At 43.3% G+C, this 19,798-nt stretch overlaps 1 protein-coding gene across 1 annotated transcript in view; it reads right to left on the bottom strand.

The window, feature by feature from the left end:
* Positions 1 to 791: 791 nt before the first annotated feature.
* Positions 792 to 19,798, bottom strand: part of ZNFX1 (zinc finger, NFX1-type containing 1) — a 27,218-nt gene continuing 8,211 nt past the window's right edge. Inside the window, exons 4-14 of the mRNA XM_006758799.2 lie at positions 16,659 to 16,790; positions 14,515 to 14,663; positions 13,694 to 13,843; positions 12,153 to 12,267; positions 10,412 to 10,665; positions 8,826 to 8,965; positions 7,460 to 7,614; positions 6,934 to 7,079; positions 5,557 to 5,667; positions 5,125 to 5,220; positions 792 to 4,244 (exon numbers count right to left, since the gene is read on the bottom strand). Of these exons, the coding sequence (XP_006758862.1) occupies positions 1,803 to 4,244; positions 5,125 to 5,220; positions 5,557 to 5,667; positions 6,934 to 7,079; positions 7,460 to 7,614; positions 8,826 to 8,965; positions 10,412 to 10,665; positions 12,153 to 12,267; positions 13,694 to 13,843; positions 14,515 to 14,663; positions 16,659 to 16,790 (3,890 nt within the window). The 3' untranslated portion in view covers positions 792 to 1,802. The remainder of the gene's footprint in view (positions 4,245 to 5,124; positions 5,221 to 5,556; positions 5,668 to 6,933; positions 7,080 to 7,459; positions 7,615 to 8,825; positions 8,966 to 10,411; positions 10,666 to 12,152; positions 12,268 to 13,693; positions 13,844 to 14,514; positions 14,664 to 16,658; positions 16,791 to 19,798) is intronic.

Here is a 19,798-nt window from a genome sequence, read left to right as displayed (position 1 = left end):
CAGTTGGGAATTCAGGTTTTTGAAACCAGGCTCTACCTAAATTCTTACTCACTATAGTGTGGAGGTGCTACTGGAGATGGAAGCTCCAAGAGGACAGGAGTCTCTAGATAAATTTGCTCCTTGTTGCAAAAAAGTTTTTACCCCATAGAATGGTGGTTCTCATCCTTTTCTGAATCATAGGTCCCTTTAAGAATTAGATGAAAGCTAGGGGGCATATCTTGAGAAAATTATTTATAGTTTATATCATACAATTTCAAGGAGTACATAGAGATCTTCCCCCCACCCCCCGCCAGCTAAAAAATTGTATTACCTAAGTAGTATATACCCTCACCACTGAAGAGTGTGCAAAGAGCAACTCATTTGGGCTGCACCTAACTGTTGCCAACAGAGGGTTCTATTTCAATTAATGGCACACCTTCATGATAAAATGTGGTTCAGACTCACTGTATGTGTTTATAGAAAGATCCCCAAGTTAGATCATTAGGCAAAAAAAGTCTAAAGTGCAGAACTGCACTTTTCTTAAAGGCTACATATTGCATATACATAGATTATCTCTGGGAGGACTTATAACTTAACTCTGGAAAAGGAAACTTCACACACACACACACACACACACACACGCACATGCTTGTAGAGGTTGAAAAAACTTTTTTGCCACAAGTTAAAAAAAAAAATGAATCCTAGCTACATCAAAACCCAAAACCACATAAACAAAAGTGCCTCTATTCCCATCTTCTCTGTCTCAAGCCACCTGAGCTGCTTCTAACAGTTGAGAACAAACAGACCACTGATATCTTGCAATTGTTTTTATTAATTAGAATTATAGGCTAAAGTGCATAGTAAAGACAAAAAAGGAAATGCATACATAGGAAAGAGATGTAGAAAGACCTGAGATGCCTAAGTGTCAGTTCTAAGAAACACTAGACTGAGGGACTATGTATGCACAGGGCAAGCCTGGGGGGCTGGTTTCTGACATGGGTCTGGGGCCTGCAGAAGCTGCTGGCATGCTAACCCTGCTCAGGCAAAAGCTGCAATAGAAGATGTTGGGATGAAGGGCCACACTTTGGATAGGTGCTGGTACCAAATGTGAAGTTACACTGTGGACCCTGGGGAACCAGCACTGCTACTGAACCTTTCCTGGTTCAGGCAAAGAAACCTCCACCATCCCAAAGTGCAAGTCATAGGAAAGGGATCACTCCTTAGCCTGGGCTGGTTGAATAAGCCTCCGGCTGTGGGTAGTCACACTTTTCCAATTCAGTGAATATGTAACTGGGTCAGCATTAGCCAGTAAAGTCTTTGTCTTATCGCATGCCTCCAACTCCTGCAGTGAGGGGGCCTGAGAAGGGCAGGAGGGATTCTTGTGCTCCTTGAAAGAATAAGCAGTTCATAAAGAACTCTGGGCCTCTGTTTATTAGAATGAAAGTTAGTCTGCAAGTTAAGGCCTGGCACTTAGAATGAGTCTGCTTCACTGAGCGTACACTGTGCCCCTGGAACACTGCAGGAAAAATATCTGACCAAGTCGGGAGCCAGAGAGGCCACTATGTAGCCCTAGTGGAAGCCCCAAATATGCTCCAGGGAGTCCACTAACTTGCAGGAGAGAAAAAGACAAGTGTTAAATTTGCTCTCAGTTCTGGAGGTAAAGTGCTTGCTCTAGCGCAGGGATTAATGTAGAAAAAAATGGGGGCAAGCCCTAAAAGTGGATCCTTAAGTAGGTGCTAAAAGAAAAGGAAAATAAAATACAAACTTCAGTTTCTTCATAGCTAATCCTAGCCTCAGAGTGGCCAGAACAAAAGGCCATCTTCTTACATCATCCTCTGGATCTCCTCAAAGTTCATCAGGTTGTTGGCCGTGTCAGACCAAGCAGCATGCTCGGCTCCATCCATCTCAGAAGCAAGCTGGTTACTCCTTTCCAGAGTATGATTTATGCCCCCAATCACTTCCTTACATTCAGGACACATGCCCCTCTGCATGGCTCCCCCACAATCGCCAATCGCATAGATGTGGCCATTGGGACACTTGAACCAGTGGCCACGAGGTAAACCGATGGCTTTGACGATCTGTACACGCTCTTTCTCTGAGATGCCTAGGCCAGAGCAGGGAAGGGTGGCTTTGAGAGCTTCCATTTTTTTCTGCACAAGCTGTTCATCATCCTGGGTGAACTTACATGTTCCCTCAAGGATCTTGCGGACACTCCAGATCTCTTCTGCTACAGTACTGCTCACTCTCCCCTCTGCCATCTTGCAGCGGGTCAGGAGGTTCACCAGGTATGTGAGCCTCTGGATTTCACTTTGGAGGTCATCCAATTCCTGGCTTGTGAAGCTCAAACGCTTCTTGGCTAGCCACTCATGGACCTGGTCTAGTCGAGTCCTCACTTTTCTTTGTTCTGAGGAATGCACCTTTTTCAGGGAATCCAACAGTCCAGCCAAGTGGTCATAGAAGGTGATGTAATTCTCAACAAGGCCCAAGTCCTTCACTGACAGATTTTTCTGGGCTAGCTTCTCCATCAACATCAGGAAGTCTTCGGGAAGCAGCTGCTGAAGGAGGCTCTTCCTCTCTAGCAGGGCCTGAAGTCGTTCCCGGCTGGTTGCAATTTCCCCTGCTGAGCCCTGGATCTTTTCTTTGACTATTTCAATCTCTTCCAGCCGCTGTTTGATGCTGGTTCCATACCTCAGGTTTTTGCGAATGGGTACCTGGCATATAGGGCAGACCTTCAATCTGATGGCAACTTCATCATCCTTATGCTCATCCATGTAGTGATCCAGGGCTTGAACCTCAAATATGTGGCTGCAGTCTTCCAGTTGCACAAAGCGGGCATCCGGCTCATCCTCAGAGCCAAAGAAAATTTGGGTGACTTCCTCCTGGTGGCAGACACGGCACTTCGTAGGACACGGCTCTCCACACAAACCAATGCAGGGGTGGCCACAAGCCAGCAGCTTAGTGCAAGGCACGTAGCATGGGGGTCGGTTGCAGGGCTCAGAGCAGAGTTTGGTGCACTTGTAATGCTGGCAGCGCCAAACACAGGGTTCCACGCAGGGGCTACACAGTTCCCCACATTTCTTCTTGCACTGGCTGTGGACACAGCGGTTCTGACAGGTCCGCTGGCAGGGTGGGCACTCGCCAATGCATGGCTCCTGGCACTTGTGTGAACAGATGAGCAGTCGCTCGCAGGCCTTCTGACAGCGCTCATGAAAGCGGCCTTCAAAGCAGTTGTGGCAAGAGCCAGGGCAAGGATGCCCACAATCCAAGATGGTGCCACACTTGGTGGTGCACTTGACTGGTAGGCCATACTTGAGGTCTTCTACATTACCACACTTCACCTGTTGATTGTGCCCACACTTGAGTTTCACGGTAACCATTTCTGAACACAACTGCACACAAAGTTCACCACATGGGTGGCTGCATCTGTGCCCACATTTCAGAACTTTGGGGCAAGGCTCTTGGCAGCAGAATTCTGACTCAGGCATGGAACAAGGGACCATTTGTTCATGGCCACACCGAAGAATGATTTTGGGCACCTTCACCTGACAAGGCTGACATTCTTGGAAGCAAACAAGGGGGCATCGATGCCCGTCTTGGCAGATAACCTTCTGGCACGGCTTCATACACTGGAACTCCTTGTGCAAGGAGTCATAGGGGTGGCAGGCACGGGTGCAGACATGTCCACAGCCCAGTCGGAACTCACAGGGGAGACTACAGCCTCCTTCTGGAACTTTTTGGAAGTCAGAAGCTTTGGATACTAAAGTGTGGGTATCGGGGTGGTTCTGGCAGCACAGCTGGAGTGCTTGGCCTATTTCATTGTTCTCTCGAAGGGTATGGATGATCTTGCTCCACAAAGGTACTTTGGCCATCATCTGCATGTTTCCAATACAGTACATCCCCTTCTTGGCGCGGGACAAGGCCACACAGATGCGGTTGGGTATCTGGAGAAAACCTACCTTGCCCTCCTGGTTGCTCCGCACTAGTGAGAGGATGATGATGTCATTCTCTTCCCCTTGGTATTTGTCCACCACGTGGACCTTGACACCAGCAAATGTCTTAGCTGGCATGAGTTTGCGCAGACAGAACAGCTGCCCAGTGTAGGTGGTGAGGATGGTAATCTGGGAGGGCAGGTATTCCTGGCACAGGAAGTACTTGCACAGCTCCACCACAAAGTGAGCCTCGTGCTGGTTTTGGTGGCTTTTGCCTTCTTGGATTTCCTGTTCAGGAAAGTTGTGTTCTATAAAGAAAAGGTTAGAAGCAACCCCCTGGAAAGGAGAAAAAGTGACATGTTAGAAAGTTCTCACATAGCAGTTTTCTCTTTCTATTTTCACATTCATTGGCTATTGACCCTGTTCGAGAGAGAGCTTGAAAGCCTTTTGTATACTCAGTACCACTATCTTTTTTTTAAAAAAAACCCCCATTTTATTGATTTTTTACAGAGAGTAAGGAAGAGGGAGTTAGAATCATCGATGAGCGAGAAACATCGATCAGCTGCCTCCTGCATACCCCCCACTGGGGATGTGCCCGCAGCCAAGGTACATGTCCTTGACCGGAATAGACCCTGGGACCCTTCAGTCCCCAGGCTGACGCTCCATCCACTGAGCCAAACTGGTTAGGGCGGTACCACAATCTTTAATCCTGTAGTCACCATGTGCTCTGTTTTGGGGGCATTGACAAATAGTGAAATGGATAAAGAATTTATGCCTAATTTTAGTTTTTAAGATACTTATTTGATATTAATATTTATAATGGCCACACACAATCCATTATAGTTCAGGGAATAAGCAGCAACTACGATGAAGAAGATGAGACAGATTATTTATGAGCACTCTAGTATGCTGATTGCTTTATATATCTTCTCTCCTTCAATCCAAAAATGTAATAAGGCAGCGGTCATTCTCCTTGTACAGAAGACCCTAATATTCAGAATGGTATATAACTTGCTAAAATGTTACACAACTACTAACTGGCAGAGCTGTGATTCAAAACCCAGGTCTGTCTTCTCCAATTCTATAATATTCCTCCTTTTAAAAACCAGCTTTTTATAAAGCTGGCTCTATTCCCTTCTAAAAGCTCTTATTCAACCTGAGGAAAATACAGCCTCCTAGGTTGCTGACAGCAGCAGATTAGGTAGGATAGACTCACCTTAATCTTCTCATATTTGAGAACAGAGGGATGATTCTCTAGCTCCTGGTAAATGTGGGGTGTCAAAAGCCGGGCAATTTCAGGGCGCATGCGGTGCTGAAACAGGACATGAATATATATCATTAGGACATGGGCAGAGAATAAATGCAACTTTCTAAAGACTAGGTTACTGGTGGAAAATCAGGGGAAGCAACATTTGAAAATAATAATAGGGAGAAAAGAGCAGAATGTAAACAGCTCCTTCATCCAACACACACTCAACATGGGTTGATTCTGCGATTGCGATACTTAAAACAGAAAACAAAGTAAGTTTGAGAGTCATTTCATCACTAAAGCAGTTTTATTTTTATGAGAACTTTCTTACTGGCTGTTGGAAGGCTTCCAGGAGCCTTCTCCTAGACAATTCATAATAACAGAGGCCCGGCTTCTCACCTGGGAATTCAGACGAACAAAGGGAATGTTTACTTTCACCAGCCGTTCAAAGAGGGACACCTCAAGGTTGAAATTCTTGGCCAGATCATACACATTGGCACTGGGGCGCAGCTGAAAAAAGAAACATAGCTGAGAATTCTCTACTGAAAACTTATTTCATCCACCCACTCACCCATCAAATGTTTTTTAAATGCCTTCTATGTGCCAGGCACTGCTCTAGGTGCTGGCAGGCTAAGGATAAAGAGTGACCAGGGCCACGAAGGACAAAGTGCCCAGGGTTACAGGCTCTTCAGCTAGGCCTCTCTGTACAGTGACATTTGAGTTGATGTCAGAATAGAAGAGGTTGCCACTCATTCGAAAAGCAAGCCATGAGAGGGAGCAGATAGGGGGTGGGAACACAATGAGATGGTGGTATAAGGTGAAGTCAGAGAAGCAGGCTGAACCCTGAGAATACTGTAGGCCATTTTAAGAAGCTTGACTTTAATGTAATGAGAAACCACAGGAGAGTTTTGAGCTGGGAGTGACATGATCTGATTTACTTAAAAAAAAAAATTCACAGCAGCTTTATTAAGAATGGGTTAGAGGGTGGCAAAAATAGAAGCAGGGGGACAGGAAATATGGTATTACAATAGTCCACTTAAAAGGCCATGATGGCCCTAACCGGTTTGGCTCCGTGGATAGAGCATAACCCTGCGGACTCAAGGGTCCCAGGTTCGATTCTGGTCAAGGGCACATGCTTGGGTTGCGGGCTTGATCCCCAGTGTAGGGCATGCAGGAGGCAGCCGATCAATGATTCTCTCTCATCATTGATGCTTCTATCTCTCTCTCTCCCTTCCTTGCTGAAAAAAAAAAGAAAAAAGAAAAAAAAAGGCCATGATGGATAAATAGCAGAGGGAACAGATGAAATGGAACCTCTAGAACAGTGGTTCTCAATCTTCCTAATGCCGCAACCATTTAATACAGTTCCTCATGTTGTGGTGACCCCCAACCATAAAATTATTTTCGTTGCTACTTCATAACTGTAATTTTGCTACTGTTATGAATCATAATGTAAATATCTGATATGCAGGATGTATTTTCATTGTTACAAATTGAACATAATTAAAGCACAGTGATTAATCACGAAAACAATATGTAATTATATATGTGTTTTCCGATGATCTTAGGCGACCCCTGTGAAAGGGTTGTTCAACCCCCAAAGGGGTCGCGACCCACAGGTTGAGAACCGCTGCTCTAGAATATACCACAAATCTAACAGTACCTACTCTTAGATTGAACATGAGAGGTAAGGAGAAGAATCGCAGAAAGCCATTAAGAGGCTTGAGAACCGGTGAAGCAGAGGCCAGGGTGTCTTCCTGATTGATTCCACTGCCCTACCTGCTGGTGGTCCCCAATCAGAATGAGGTGCTGGCAAGCTTTGCTTAACGTGGCAATAGTGTGGGCCTCAAGGACTTCAGCAGCCTCTTCCACAATGACAATCCGAGGCTCTACCTTCTGCAGAATCTGGCGATATTTGGCAGCACCTGTTCAAGAGAAAAAAGAGGCTCCTCTGAGATGATGTACTGGACCCACCAGGCCACTGGGTTTCTGGGTCTGTGACAACTGAGCCCTCACATTCATCCAGGGCTGTGGTGGCTACTGTATGAGAGAACAAGTGCTGCTGGATGGTCACCAGCGCATTATACCACGTTGGTCATTGCTGGGATTCTAAACGCAACAGGAGCAAGTAGGTAAATTTCACACTCAGTTCCTTAAATACAGTGTACTTGTTTTCAATAGCTTTTCATGGTATTTTCTTCTAACCTACTAGAGAAGCTTCCTTTACCTGCCGTAGATTATCTGATAGGAGCTTGGCACCAGGAAGGAATGGCTGGAGCAGGTAAATTTCCTCAAGTTCTCTTACCCGTGGTTGTCATTCCTATGACCTGGGCATCTTTCAGAATGTGCAGGTCTTCCTGGAGTCTCAGCTCAGCCATTCTCTCTGCTGATGTGCGGTAGTGGTGCTCATAGTTGAGGATCTTTCGGCGGGTGTCAGCCTGGTACTTCTGTAGCCACAGCCTGAAGAATATGAAGAACCAGGTAGAGGGAGCTGCATACTCTTTGAGAAGGTGGAGTAACTCCCTTTAGTGTGCCCTGTGTTAGAAGTGGAACCTAGACCACTGAGGAGCTTACAGGCAGGCCATAGAGAGAAAGAAAGGAGAGACCCAGATGTGCATGGACCCAAGCGTCTAAAATGCCCAACAGAAATGTGTAGAGACATGTATTTAGTCAGAAGTTAAAGAACAGAGGTTAAATATTGGGAATAGAGTAAGGGACTTCAAAAGTTTCAAGAATTATTTCTCCAAATTCTTCCTACCCCATCCTTAGCTGAGTCTTCTCTCCTCCCCAATTCTCCAGTCTTCTTTTACAAGTAAAACAGATCATGTCACTACTCTGCTGTAAAATCTTCCAATGGGGCCCTGGCCAGTTTGGCTCAGAGGATATAGGGGGAAGGGTCCTGGGTCCGGTCCCTGTCAAGGGCATGTGCCTCGGTTGCAGGCTCATCCCTGGCCCTGGTTGGGGCATAAGCGGGAGGCAACCAATTGATGTGTCTCTTTCACACTGATGTCTCTCTCCTTTAAGTGTTCTCAAAAAAAAAAAAAAAAAAAAAAAAAAGTGAGGGTTAACTAAAAAAGAAAAAAATCTTCCAATAGATAAAAGCCTTGCTCCTCACCTTAGCCCTATGAGGCATGCATTGTCAGGCCTCTGTCCACCTCTTTAACTTGACTTTCCATTTCTTTCTGCAAGCCACAGCCATGCTGGCTGTCTTTTTCAATTACTCAAACAGATGTTCCCTCCCTTCTCAAGACCTTTACCCATGAGGTCCCCCAAATCTCATCTGCTCCCACTTCCCCATTGGCCTTATAAATACCTACTCCTCTTTCAGATCTTGCCTCCAATGTCACTTTCTTGAAAACCTAAGACCAGCCCAGATCCCACATATTATTAGCACCCCTAGCTCTTTTCTTTAAGTGTTTATGCCCATTTGTAACTTTTTGTGGAATTAACTAATTTGTATCCTTGGATAGACTCTAAATTCCATGAGGAGGTAGAGTCAAGTGTCTTTTATCTCATGGCTGCATCTCCAGCATTCAGCTCAGTGGGGTGGCTCAATCTATCATTAATTAACATTGTTGAAGATCTGGGGGGGCGTTATATTCTAGGAAAGAAAAGGAACCTCCTGGGGAAATACATGGGTGGCTGGGGGAGGTGAGAGTTGGGCACAGTACCTATAAAGCTGCCAGCGAGAATTCAGGTCCAGCTGCCAAACATCCTGGATTTCATTGGCCTCAGCCTCAGTCATGGTGTTCAGTTTGCGAAGCTCATACTTCATTTTCTTCTTCATTTTCTTTTTCTGGCTACGCTGAGTCTATAGACATCAATACCAGCCAGAGTCACCATCTCAGCAGAGGTGGGCCCTGTTCTAAGCCATAGGTGTGGGTCACAGCACATAAAAAAAGGGGCTGCCTCCTCTAATTAACTTCTTTAAGTGTCTCACACTCTCTCAACAGATATTCCATTGCAGAGTGGCTAAATGAGGACTCTGGGACCAGCGTGCCTGGATTCAAAGCCCCATCTACCTCTTATTAGTTGCTGGACTTAGAGTAAGTTACTGAACCTCTATGAGCCTCAGCATCGCTTCTATAAAATAGGGTCACAGGGTTGTTGGATTGACTAAAGGAGTAATACATGGAAAGCACTTAGAATAGTGCTGGCACTAGTTTCACTGAACATCTTTTGACCAGTTTGTTTCTCATTCCTAAAAGTTGTGTCATTATAGTAGTAGAGATGAGTTTTTCTTGTTAAAAACTATACAGAGCCTCCTGTACTGATCATGATAGTGCCTTTAAGCAGTGGGTTAAAGGCACCATTTAGGAGAAAGTGCTCTCCCATGGATGTGACTCTGGCATGCGAGACAAATGGCACAATATTATGGACCTTGTCCCACTTCAAAATCAAACAAACTCCTGAGGCCACATGGCAGAGAGATGCCCAATCCACATTTCAAAGTACTGGGATGATGACTCCACCCATCATATACAGTGATGTTGAACGGAACTAAGCGATCAGGTTCAAAGCCATCAGACCAGTGAAAATTGCATCCAAAGTTACCCCTGAAAGTCCTTTAAATCAACAGTGGGTTTCAGAAAATGTTATTTTGAATATCCAGTCCTCTATTATCATAGTAATGCATGCTAAATTTTGAGGACCACTGGGTTCTACCAAAGGAAAGAGCAGAGGGAAAGCCCATATGTGGGCTTCTGGATATTCACACTATTCTGGCTTTAAGAGAAATATCAAATTCCAGGGTGAAGTATTCCATCCCTGTATGGCTTGTTTCATTCCATTTTACTTAAGTCAGCTAAAATCTTAATGCATGTTCAGACTTGTTTGTAGTTTCTAGTTTGTAGAAGATAACACCCATGGAAGCATCAAACACTAAGTCCGTAAGTATTTGATCTGACCCATATGTGCTGCATTTTTTCTGGAAGTTCAAGGAAAGCACTTGACTGTTTAAATTGGTATTTCTTGCCAGGGCCCCTCTGAAGGGCCATACTCTTTAGCCATACTCTTTATATTCTTGGGAATTAGACGTATCCTATACTACGGTATGGTTGTAAAAGGGGTAAATCCAGCTAATTGTGAGAATGAGGTGAATACACTGTAATAAAAGTGGGTGGAAAAAAGGGGCTGCCTTCCTGATCAGAACAGATGTTCTCAGGCCGATTTCAGGAGAGTCTAACCCCCACCTACCAGCCAGTAATAACTGAACTCCCATTTCCCATGGTGAGGACTTTAAGGGAAGTGAGTTTACCTCCCACTCTCCTGCGGCTTGCTCCTGCCCAGCTGCTGTCCCAGGGCCACTGTTTTCTATCCTTGTGGCCAGAAGCAATTTAGCCAATTCCTGGACCGCCCCATTCTCTTCCTTCTTCCGCCGCCGGGGTCTCGCCACCTCTTCCTCCTCAATCACCCGGTCTGCTTGAATCAGGTCAGCCTCCTCTGCAATCTCAATCAGAGAACCCTCCTCTTCTCCTTCCTCCTCCTCCTCCTCATTCCCTTCTGCTTGGGCTAAGAGAGAAAAACAGGCAGGACAAGGATGAAGACCTCTTGAAGCCAAAGGATGAAAGAGGGCACCGACAAGAGTTTAGATGGATGAAGACATTCTCAAAGGGATTTAAGTGGTTACCTTCAGGGAGGGACACTAGGAGGAATGAGAGGAGATGAAGACTTAGGTTTCTTTATATACTTTTTTGTTACAATTTTTTAAAAATATATTTTTATTGATTTCAGAGAGGAAGGGAGATGGAGAGAGAGAGAGAGAGAGAGAGAGAGAGGAGAGAGAGAGAGAGAGAGAGAGAGATAAGAAACCAAGGATGAGAGAGAATCATTGATCAGCTGCCTCCTGCACGCCCCCTAGTGGGGAGTGAGCCCGCAACCCAGGTATGTGCCCTTGACTGGAACTGAACCCGGGATCCTTCAGTCCACAGGCCAACACTATCCACTGAGCCAAACCAGCCAGGACTGTTACAATTTTATAATACTCATTTTCCCCTTTAAATGATATCTTTAGCCCTGGCTGGTTGCTCAATGGTTAGAGCACCAACTTGCACACTAAAGGGTCACAGATTTGATTCCCAGTCAAGGGCACATACCTGGATTGTGGGTTTGCTCCCCACCCGTCGTGAGGCACGTGCAGGAGGCAACCATATCAATGTTTCTCTCTCTCTGTCCCCTTCCCTACATCCCTTCTACTCTCTCTGACAAGCAATGGAAAACATATCCTCAGGTGAGTGTTAACAAGAAAAATCTTTGCCACATACAGGGAGGGGCAAAAGTGGGTTTACAGTTGTTCATACAGAAAGTAATACAATAATGCATAAATATAGGAATAAACTGTTTTGTGTACTCACAACTATAAATATACTTTTGCCCAACCCCATATAATGTATATATACACCTCTATAACATTGTCTAGTCTTGACTTTTTTGAGCACTTTCTGAAATCATATTGTATCTTTTCCCTTGCTTTTTTCATTCAGCATGTTTTTGAGATTCATATGTTGCCATATATCCTCTAATTCCTTTTCACTATTGTACAGTATTTCACTATCTGAACAGACTATAATTGATCAGCAGCATCCACTGTACAAATGTGGATAGACACTTGAGTGCTTTGTTTTTCCAGTATCATAAAGTGGAATACTGACTACTATCCCCACTAGCAGTATATCAGAGCTCCCACTGCTTCACATTCTTATCTGTGTGGTTATATACAGCTTTTAAATTTTTTCCAATCTGGTGGCATAATAGTACTTCATTGTGGTTTTAATTTCTCTAGTTTCTAATGAGCAACTCTCATATGTTTACTATTAGGATTTCCTATTTTGTGATGTGCCTGTTAAAAGTGTTTTATCTATTTTCCTACTAAGCTATTCTTTCTCTTTTCTGATTAATTAAAGCTCTTTACACATCCTAGGTATTACTTCCAAGTTCTGCTCTTCTGTTCTTTACCAAATTTCACCTTACGATGTGATTCTAGGTAGACACACACTTACCTGTATTTTCAGGTCCCGCTGCAGCAACACTTTGGGTGAAAGAAACGACACCCAGACCCAGCCACTCCAGCATCATGGAATGCTTCCAGCCTTGGAAGCAAACCCACTCACTGTCCTGAGGAAGGAGAATGACCAGTCATGAGAATTCGATGACAGCCAGTGTGAAGGAAAGTTCTCCTTGATGGATAGAAAGTAATTTCCTTAGAATTCAGAGGCTGCAAATTGGCAACTGGATCATTTACTATGACTTGCATAGAATTTTAAAAATAAAAATTTCCTGCCTCTAGACTGGCTTATTTCACTTATTATTATTATTATTATTATTATTATTGTTAGCCTAATACTCTCCAGGTCCATCCATGCTGTTGCAAAAGAAAGGATATTCTGACCTGGCAGGGAGTTGTATGTCCCCAGGAGCTGGGAGTCAACCTTGAACCTGGAAGTCAACTTTGGAATTTGGTCCATTCTCATTCAAGAACTGCCTATTATCATGGAAAGATTAAGAATCTTCTTGCCCAAACAATGGAGTCCCACCCCACATTGCCTACTTCCGCATTCCTATAATCCCTATTTCCCCATGTAATCCTTGACCTACCCTATATAAGCAGCTGGCTTGTGGGGGGCTGCAGAGCAGATTTTTGTGGATGACCTGCTGCTTTCCCATACTGCCAGCAATATTGGAATAAACCCTCATACATGTGATTAAAAAAAAATCCTGCCTCTCTTGACAAAATCAGGAGCTATGGCAGCAACAAGGCTGTATTCCTAAATGGCAACAAATGGGCTGGAAATGGGTTGCTACCACCCCTTTTCCAGTTTGCCACAATCCTCTCTACTTCCCAATGCCTCACATCTAACCTGCTCCAGTCATTTTTAGTACCTAATGGACCCCTTTAGGCTTTTGGGTTTGTAACCCTGAAATCCACCAACCCATTAATAATACTAGTAGAAGCACCATTTCCCTAGACTCCTGGCCAGCCACTTTACAGAGACTGTGTTAGCTATTTCACATAACATTTTTGAAGGCAGACATTACTATCCTTGTCTGAGACCAAGTCACATAATCAGTCTGTGTGACTGAAGTCTGACCCCAGGCTCTCTACATGGGCTAGGTTGTCTTGTTACGATATTTCATTTAACAAGCATTTATAGCACACTCATTAAGAGGTTTACAAGTATTAACTTGTTTATCTAAATAAAAATCCTGTAAGAAACTCCACTTTTGCAAGCCAAATTTACAAAATGGCAATTTCATATGGTTCAATTTGATATTATTATCCCCACTTTATAACTGAGGAAACAGGCACAGAAAAAACCAAGTAACTTGTTCAGAGCAAAACCAGGATTCCAACCCGGAACGCTAGCTCCACAGTCTTGTTCTTGACTAATATACTCAGCTGTCTTTCCTCATGAAATGGAACTTCTAACATGGCAGCATCAGATTATCAAACAGCTAATGCTTTGGACTGCTGCTTCTGCTGAAGGCTCCTTCCAAGTACTGAGTCAAGAAAGAGGCTTGTACTCCCCAAGATGACCCCTACCTGTGTCGGTCCACTCATCAGGCTTTTCCAGTGCTCGGAGGAAATGTACTTCTCCAGGTACTGTTCCCGTAATACGCCACGCATGGTGCACTCCAGAGTCCGGGCCCCTATATGCAGCTCTTGTTCTGACTCCTTCATTTGTGTCATGATCTGCCAAGAACAGTGGTAAAGAAATGAAGAGGAAGTATCATCTCCCAAACTCAGTCCCTGCCTTGAGGGAAAACAAAGCTAACACAGGAACAGCAAGAAGGGAGAATAACTATTCTGTGGTCTTAAAACAAAAGGTTTAGTATCTAAATTGTCTAAAACAGCGGTCGCCAACCAGTGGTCCGCGGACCAAAGGTTGGCAACCGCTGGTCTAAAAGACTCCTACCAATCAGTAAGGAAACAAATACATTAGAAATATAGGCCAAGGATACTGGGAGAGACCCCTCCCCCCCCCCCCCCCTCAAACACACACACACACCCCCCCCCCCCCCCCCCAGTAAAAACTCAGAGTTTTAGCTGGGCACATGGCTGACCAGCTAGAAGATGGTTAATAGGCTATAAGTAGAAGTGCTGTGGGTAGTTTGGGGGAATCAGCATGAAGCCCTGGCAGGAGTTGGGAGGGGGCAGCACTCCCTTTATTGCCTTTTCTCCACCTCGGATTATAAGGGTTAAGGTCACACCACAGAATTAGCAGAATGTAATGCTGGAATAAACTTGGGTCCTTCGTAGCCTTGTGGAGCCTCTATCTGCTTTGGACTGTCTACCCAGAAAGCCAATGCTATCTTGTTTAGTTCCCCTTTGAGCTACCTCCAATATCCACAGCTGGGACTTACACTCATGTAGGCCCTCCGGAGGTGCATGGGGAGATTTCGGCGGAATTCCCGCTTGTTCCTCAGCTCCCTCAGCGTAAACTGCTTCAAGATGTCACTGCTGCTCCTTCCACCTACCCGCACGATACTGGGCTTCTGACAATTATAGATACCTGTGGAGAATGGTGAAGCACAGTAGAGTTGAGAGAAGTTATGCTGGATTCTCTCCAATGAGAAAGGTAAGTGTTTGGGGTGTTGTGTCAGCTGGTCTATTAGGGAACAAACTGGTGCTTACAGGAAATCTACCCCATTAATGAGCAAGAAGGCCCCAGAGATTATATGATCTGCACAGCAGTAAAACGTGGTGCTTAAGAGCACAGGCTTTAGCCCTAACCTGTTTGGCTCGGCCTGGGGACTGAGGGGTCCTGGGTTCGATTCTGGTCAAGGGCATATACCTTGGTTGCCAGCACATCCTTAGTAGGAGGTGTGCAGGAGGCAGCTGATCGATGTTTCTAACTCTCTACCCCTCTCTGTAAAAAATCAATAAAATATATACATATTTTTTAAAAAAAGCACAGGCTTTAGAATCAGACAATTGAGAACTCAACTTATTGGCTCCACAATTTATTGCTATGTAACCTGGGGCAAGTTACTTAACTTGAGCCTCAGTTTCTTCATCTGTGATTTGAAAACAGTAATACTTTCCTTATAAGGCTAATCTACAAACTAAAGAATATCTTTATAGCACCTATACAGGGACTGGCATAAAGTAAGCTCTTAGTAAATGTTCTCTATAATTCACCCTACATATATTAACTGCTTGGTTACTATGCATCAGACATATGCTAGGTTCTGAAGATATATATAGCAGTGAAAACACAGACTCCATTTCTAATTTGTTATCATGTCTCACAGTCTGAGAGACAATATACACATTAAACCACTTATTACTATAGTGAAAATATGGTAGTTACTATAAATACATGATGTGTACATATGTAACAGGGGACCTTACCTAATTTGGATGAGGTAGGGATCTAATTCTTGAGGATCTAATATTTAAACTGAGAATCCAAGAATAAGGAAGATTTGCCCGGCTGGTGTGACTCAGTGGTTGAGCACTGACCTATGAACCAGGAGGTCACAGCTGGATTCCTGGTCAGGGCACATGCCTGGGTTGTGGGCTCAATCCTCAGTGTGGGGTATGCAGGAGGCAGCCGATCAATGACTCTCTCTCATCACTGATGATTCTATCTCTCTCTCCCTCTCCCTTCCTCTCTGAAATAAAAACATAAAAATAAAAAGAAAGAATAAGGAAGATTTAACTTAGGTGAAAGGAGGATACAGGAGAATTCAGAAAATAATATTCTAAACAAAAGGAAAAACATACTTATTCATTCATTAATGCAGTTAGTATTTTTTTCAGTGCCTAGATTGTGCCAGGATCTGTGAATATAGCAAGAAACAGGATCAGCCCTCACGATGTTTACAGTCTAGGGTAGAGCCACATAAAAATAAATGGTTAGGGCCCTGGCTGGTTTGGCTCAGTAGATGGGGCGTCGGTCTGAAGACTGAAAGGTCCCAGGTTCAATTTCGGTCAAGGGCATGTACCTTGGTTGCAGGCACATCCTCAGTAGGAGGTGTGCAGGAGGCAGCTGATCGATGTTTCTCTCTCATCGATGTTTCTCTCTATCCCTCTCTCTTCCTCTCTGTAAAAAAAAATCAATAAAATACATTAAAAATAAATAAATAAATAAATGGTTAGTTATGTGCTAAATCTCTGAAGAAAAAATACAAAAGGAAACTTAACCTTGGCTTGGGGCAATATTAAAGTGCACCTGAAGAGAGATTTAAGGTGAAACTGAAGAATGAATATTGAGCCAGCCAGGCTGGATGGGATCAAGATGGAGAGAGAGGTAAAGAGAAAAAATGCATTCTAAGCAAGGGGAACAAAAAGGACCGAGGAAGAAGCTGAGGGATTCAAGGCATTGAAGACAATGGGAAGAAGTAGGAGATGAGATTCAGAGTTAGGCTGGAGCAGATGACACAGCCTTACAGGTCATGGTTAGTACTGTGGACTTTATTCAAAGAGCAATAGAAAGCTACTGAAGTTGCTAATGGTTCAACGATAAATGTTTTGATAGAGACCAATTTTGCATAGACATTACCTTCCAAAAACTGATCCAAAGCATGATTAGTATAACACACAACCAAGATGGGGAACTTCTGGAGGCTAATTTGCCAAACATTCTCATTGGTAAGAAGGGCTTGAACAATTTTTAAACCCACATAGGTTTTGCCTAGAAAATAAGAAAAAAGGAAAATTAGAAAACTTGGAGACTTACTAAAAGGAGTAGTTAATTTTAAAAAATCATTATTATTTTATTTAAGGTAATACACTGAGATGGCTTAAAATCCAAGAAGCACAAATGAGCATATTATAAAAAGCCCTCTCGTTCTTCTGTCCCCAGCTACCCACTTCCTCCTAAAAGCAACCAATGTTACCAGTTTCTTGTCATTCGATGCATATATAAACAAATATGAATATAGTTATTTTCCAGCCTTCCTCTTTCTTTTTTTTAATACAAATAGTAGCAGACTATTTTCACTGTTCTACATCTTTCATTTAATCTTGGAGGTAGTTCTCTATCAATACATAACAAGAATCCTCCCTCTTTTTGTTTTTCACAGCTGCAAGGTAATTTTTAGCCAGTTCCCTATTGATGGACATATAATTTGTTTCCAATCTCATGTGGCAAATTATTTAGAAATGCTTTTAATATACCACAGTGGACTTCCCTTTGTAATAGGAGGGAAAACCAGAAATCAACAATGGAGTTACAGTTGTGGGTTTGTCAGCAATGTCCAATAGTTAATTAAGTCTACAAACAGCTAAATTTTTACATAGTGTCAAGCTGAGAAAGCAGCCATTGTCCTCAAAAAACTCAGAGGAGGAAGAGATACAAGAAAATCAAAGGTTTCAATATAGCATGAAAAGTAACAATTTTTTCTTCCTCTCCGAAACCCCACCCCATTCTAATAATTTGTACTGAATGCCTAACAGTGGTAGGCATTGAATTAGAGAAAAAAATAAAATAGAGCACAACAGCCATGGTTATTATTTTCTCAGACCCTTGAGACCTCATACAAACAAATGTAAAATCATAAATTTGGGAAATGAGAAAACATGGTATCAAGAAAACATATAGACCTGGCCGGTTGCTCAGTGGTCTGAGGGTTCAATTTCCAGTAAAGGCCATGGGTTGCAGGTTTCCCAGCTCCAGTAGGGGCGCGTGCAGGAGGCAACCAATCAATGTCTCTCTCTCTTGTCCACGTTTCTTTGTCTCCCTGCCCCCCCCCCCGTCGCCCAACTCTCTCTAAAAAAAAATCAATGGAACAAATATCCTTGAGTGAGGATTAACAACAACAAAAAAAGTGGAGGGAAATAAATATAAGTATGCATTTGCTTGAATATTCATAAGAATATCTTTGGAAGGATATACAGGAAGATAACATTGTTTACTTTATAGAAGGGAATGGGCGAGGTGGTAGGAGGAGGGAGACAGGGATTTTTAAAAACGTTTGAATCATTTTTTTAATTAAAACATAAGATTACAATTAATAATGTGCCAAATTTTTAACCTCACAGATGAGCAAAACTGCTGATCAGCAAAAAAGGATGTAAGGAAATGGAACATTAATCCAATCTTGGTGAGAGTACAAACTGATATTTGTTTTTTTTCAATCCTCAAAACAGCACTTTAATTATGCATATTTTTTCATTATATAGTGTTTCTTATTAGAAAGACCTTTCCTTCTTTTACATTACTTTTTTATCATGAGTTTCTATTAATTTATCACTGTTTTTTAAAGTGATAAATTTTAATTTATCACTGTTTTTTTTGTGTGTGTTGTGTTTTTTTTGTATATCCTCTTGGGAGGGTAATTTAGCAATACTTAGTATAACTATTAATGTGAATTCCCACTTTAGGGGAAAAAATTACAGAAATAATAAACAGAGTACCCAAAGACAAACACACAGATATAGACACATGGATACTTATCGCAGCACTGATGTAATAACAACAACAAAAATATATATATAAATATATACACACGGTACATTCATACCCTACAGTGAATGCAGGCATAATAAAAAGAGTGAGGTACATTTGTAAATGTAACTATAGTGTAAAGAATGTAAAAATGTCCACAACATGTTGTTTATATTATATATAAACTAGAGGCCCGATGCACGAAATTCATGCAAGGGAAGGAACCCTCAGCCCGGCCTGCACCCTCTCTAATCCAGGACCGCTGGCTCCTAACCGCTCGCCTGCCTGATCGCCCCTAACCCCTCTGCCCGCTTGCCTGCCTGATCGCCTCTAACCACCTCTGCCTACCTGATCACCCCTAACCACCTCTGCCTGCCTGCCTTAACCCCCTCTAACTGCTCCCCTGCTGGCCTGAGCGCCCCTAACCACCTCTCCAACCCGGGCTTCCCTCCCTCTGGCCGGCCGCAGGTGCCCAGGACCAGGAGGCGGCTTTGCCAGGGCCAGCCGCAGCTGCAGGTGCCCGGGACTGCAGGCAGCTTTTCCTGGGCTGGCCGCAGCTGCAGGCACCAGGGACTGTGGGCAGCTTTGCCCAGGCCTGGCTTTTGTCAGGAAGGATGTCCGGAAATGTCCGGTCTAATTGGCATATTAACCTTTTATTAGTATAGATCAGTGATGGTGAACCTTTTGAGTTCGGCGTGTCAGCATATTGAAAAGCCCTAACTTAACTCTGGTGCCGTGTCACATATAGAAATTTTTTGATATTTGCAACCATAGTAAAACAAAGATTTATATTTTTGATATTTATTTTATATATTTGAATGCCATTTAACAAAGAAAAATCAACCAAAAAAATGAGTTCATGTGTCATAGGTTCACTATCACTGGTATAGATTATAGACCAATAATGGAAAGATACACATTAAACTACTAATAGTAGTTATCAAGCCAGAGTAGGATTAGTAGGGGAAAAGGGTAGAGGGAGGTATATTTTCATGAGAAGCATGACTCTAGAACCAAAATGCCTGACATCAAATTCTAGGTCTGTCAGTATCTGTGTGAGCTTCAACAAATTATTCAAGCTCTCTTTGCCTTAGCTTTTCATCTGTAAAATGGAATGGTTTCTGCCTCACTGAGTTATTGTGAGGAGGCAGCTGATCAACGATTCTCTCTCATCATTGATGTTTCTAACTCTCTCTCCCTCTCCCTTCCTCTCCGAAATCAATAAAAAACATACTTTAAAAAAGTTACCCCTG

Source organism: Myotis davidii, unplaced genomic scaffold (assembly GCF_000327345.1).
Source record: "Myotis davidii unplaced genomic scaffold, ASM32734v1 scaffold935, whole genome shotgun sequence".
Classification (NCBI taxonomy): Eukaryota; Metazoa; Chordata; class Mammalia; order Chiroptera; family Vespertilionidae; genus Myotis; species Myotis davidii.
The sequence above is the reverse complement of the archived record's forward strand: the minus strand, read 5'-3'. Positions and strand labels throughout refer to the sequence as shown.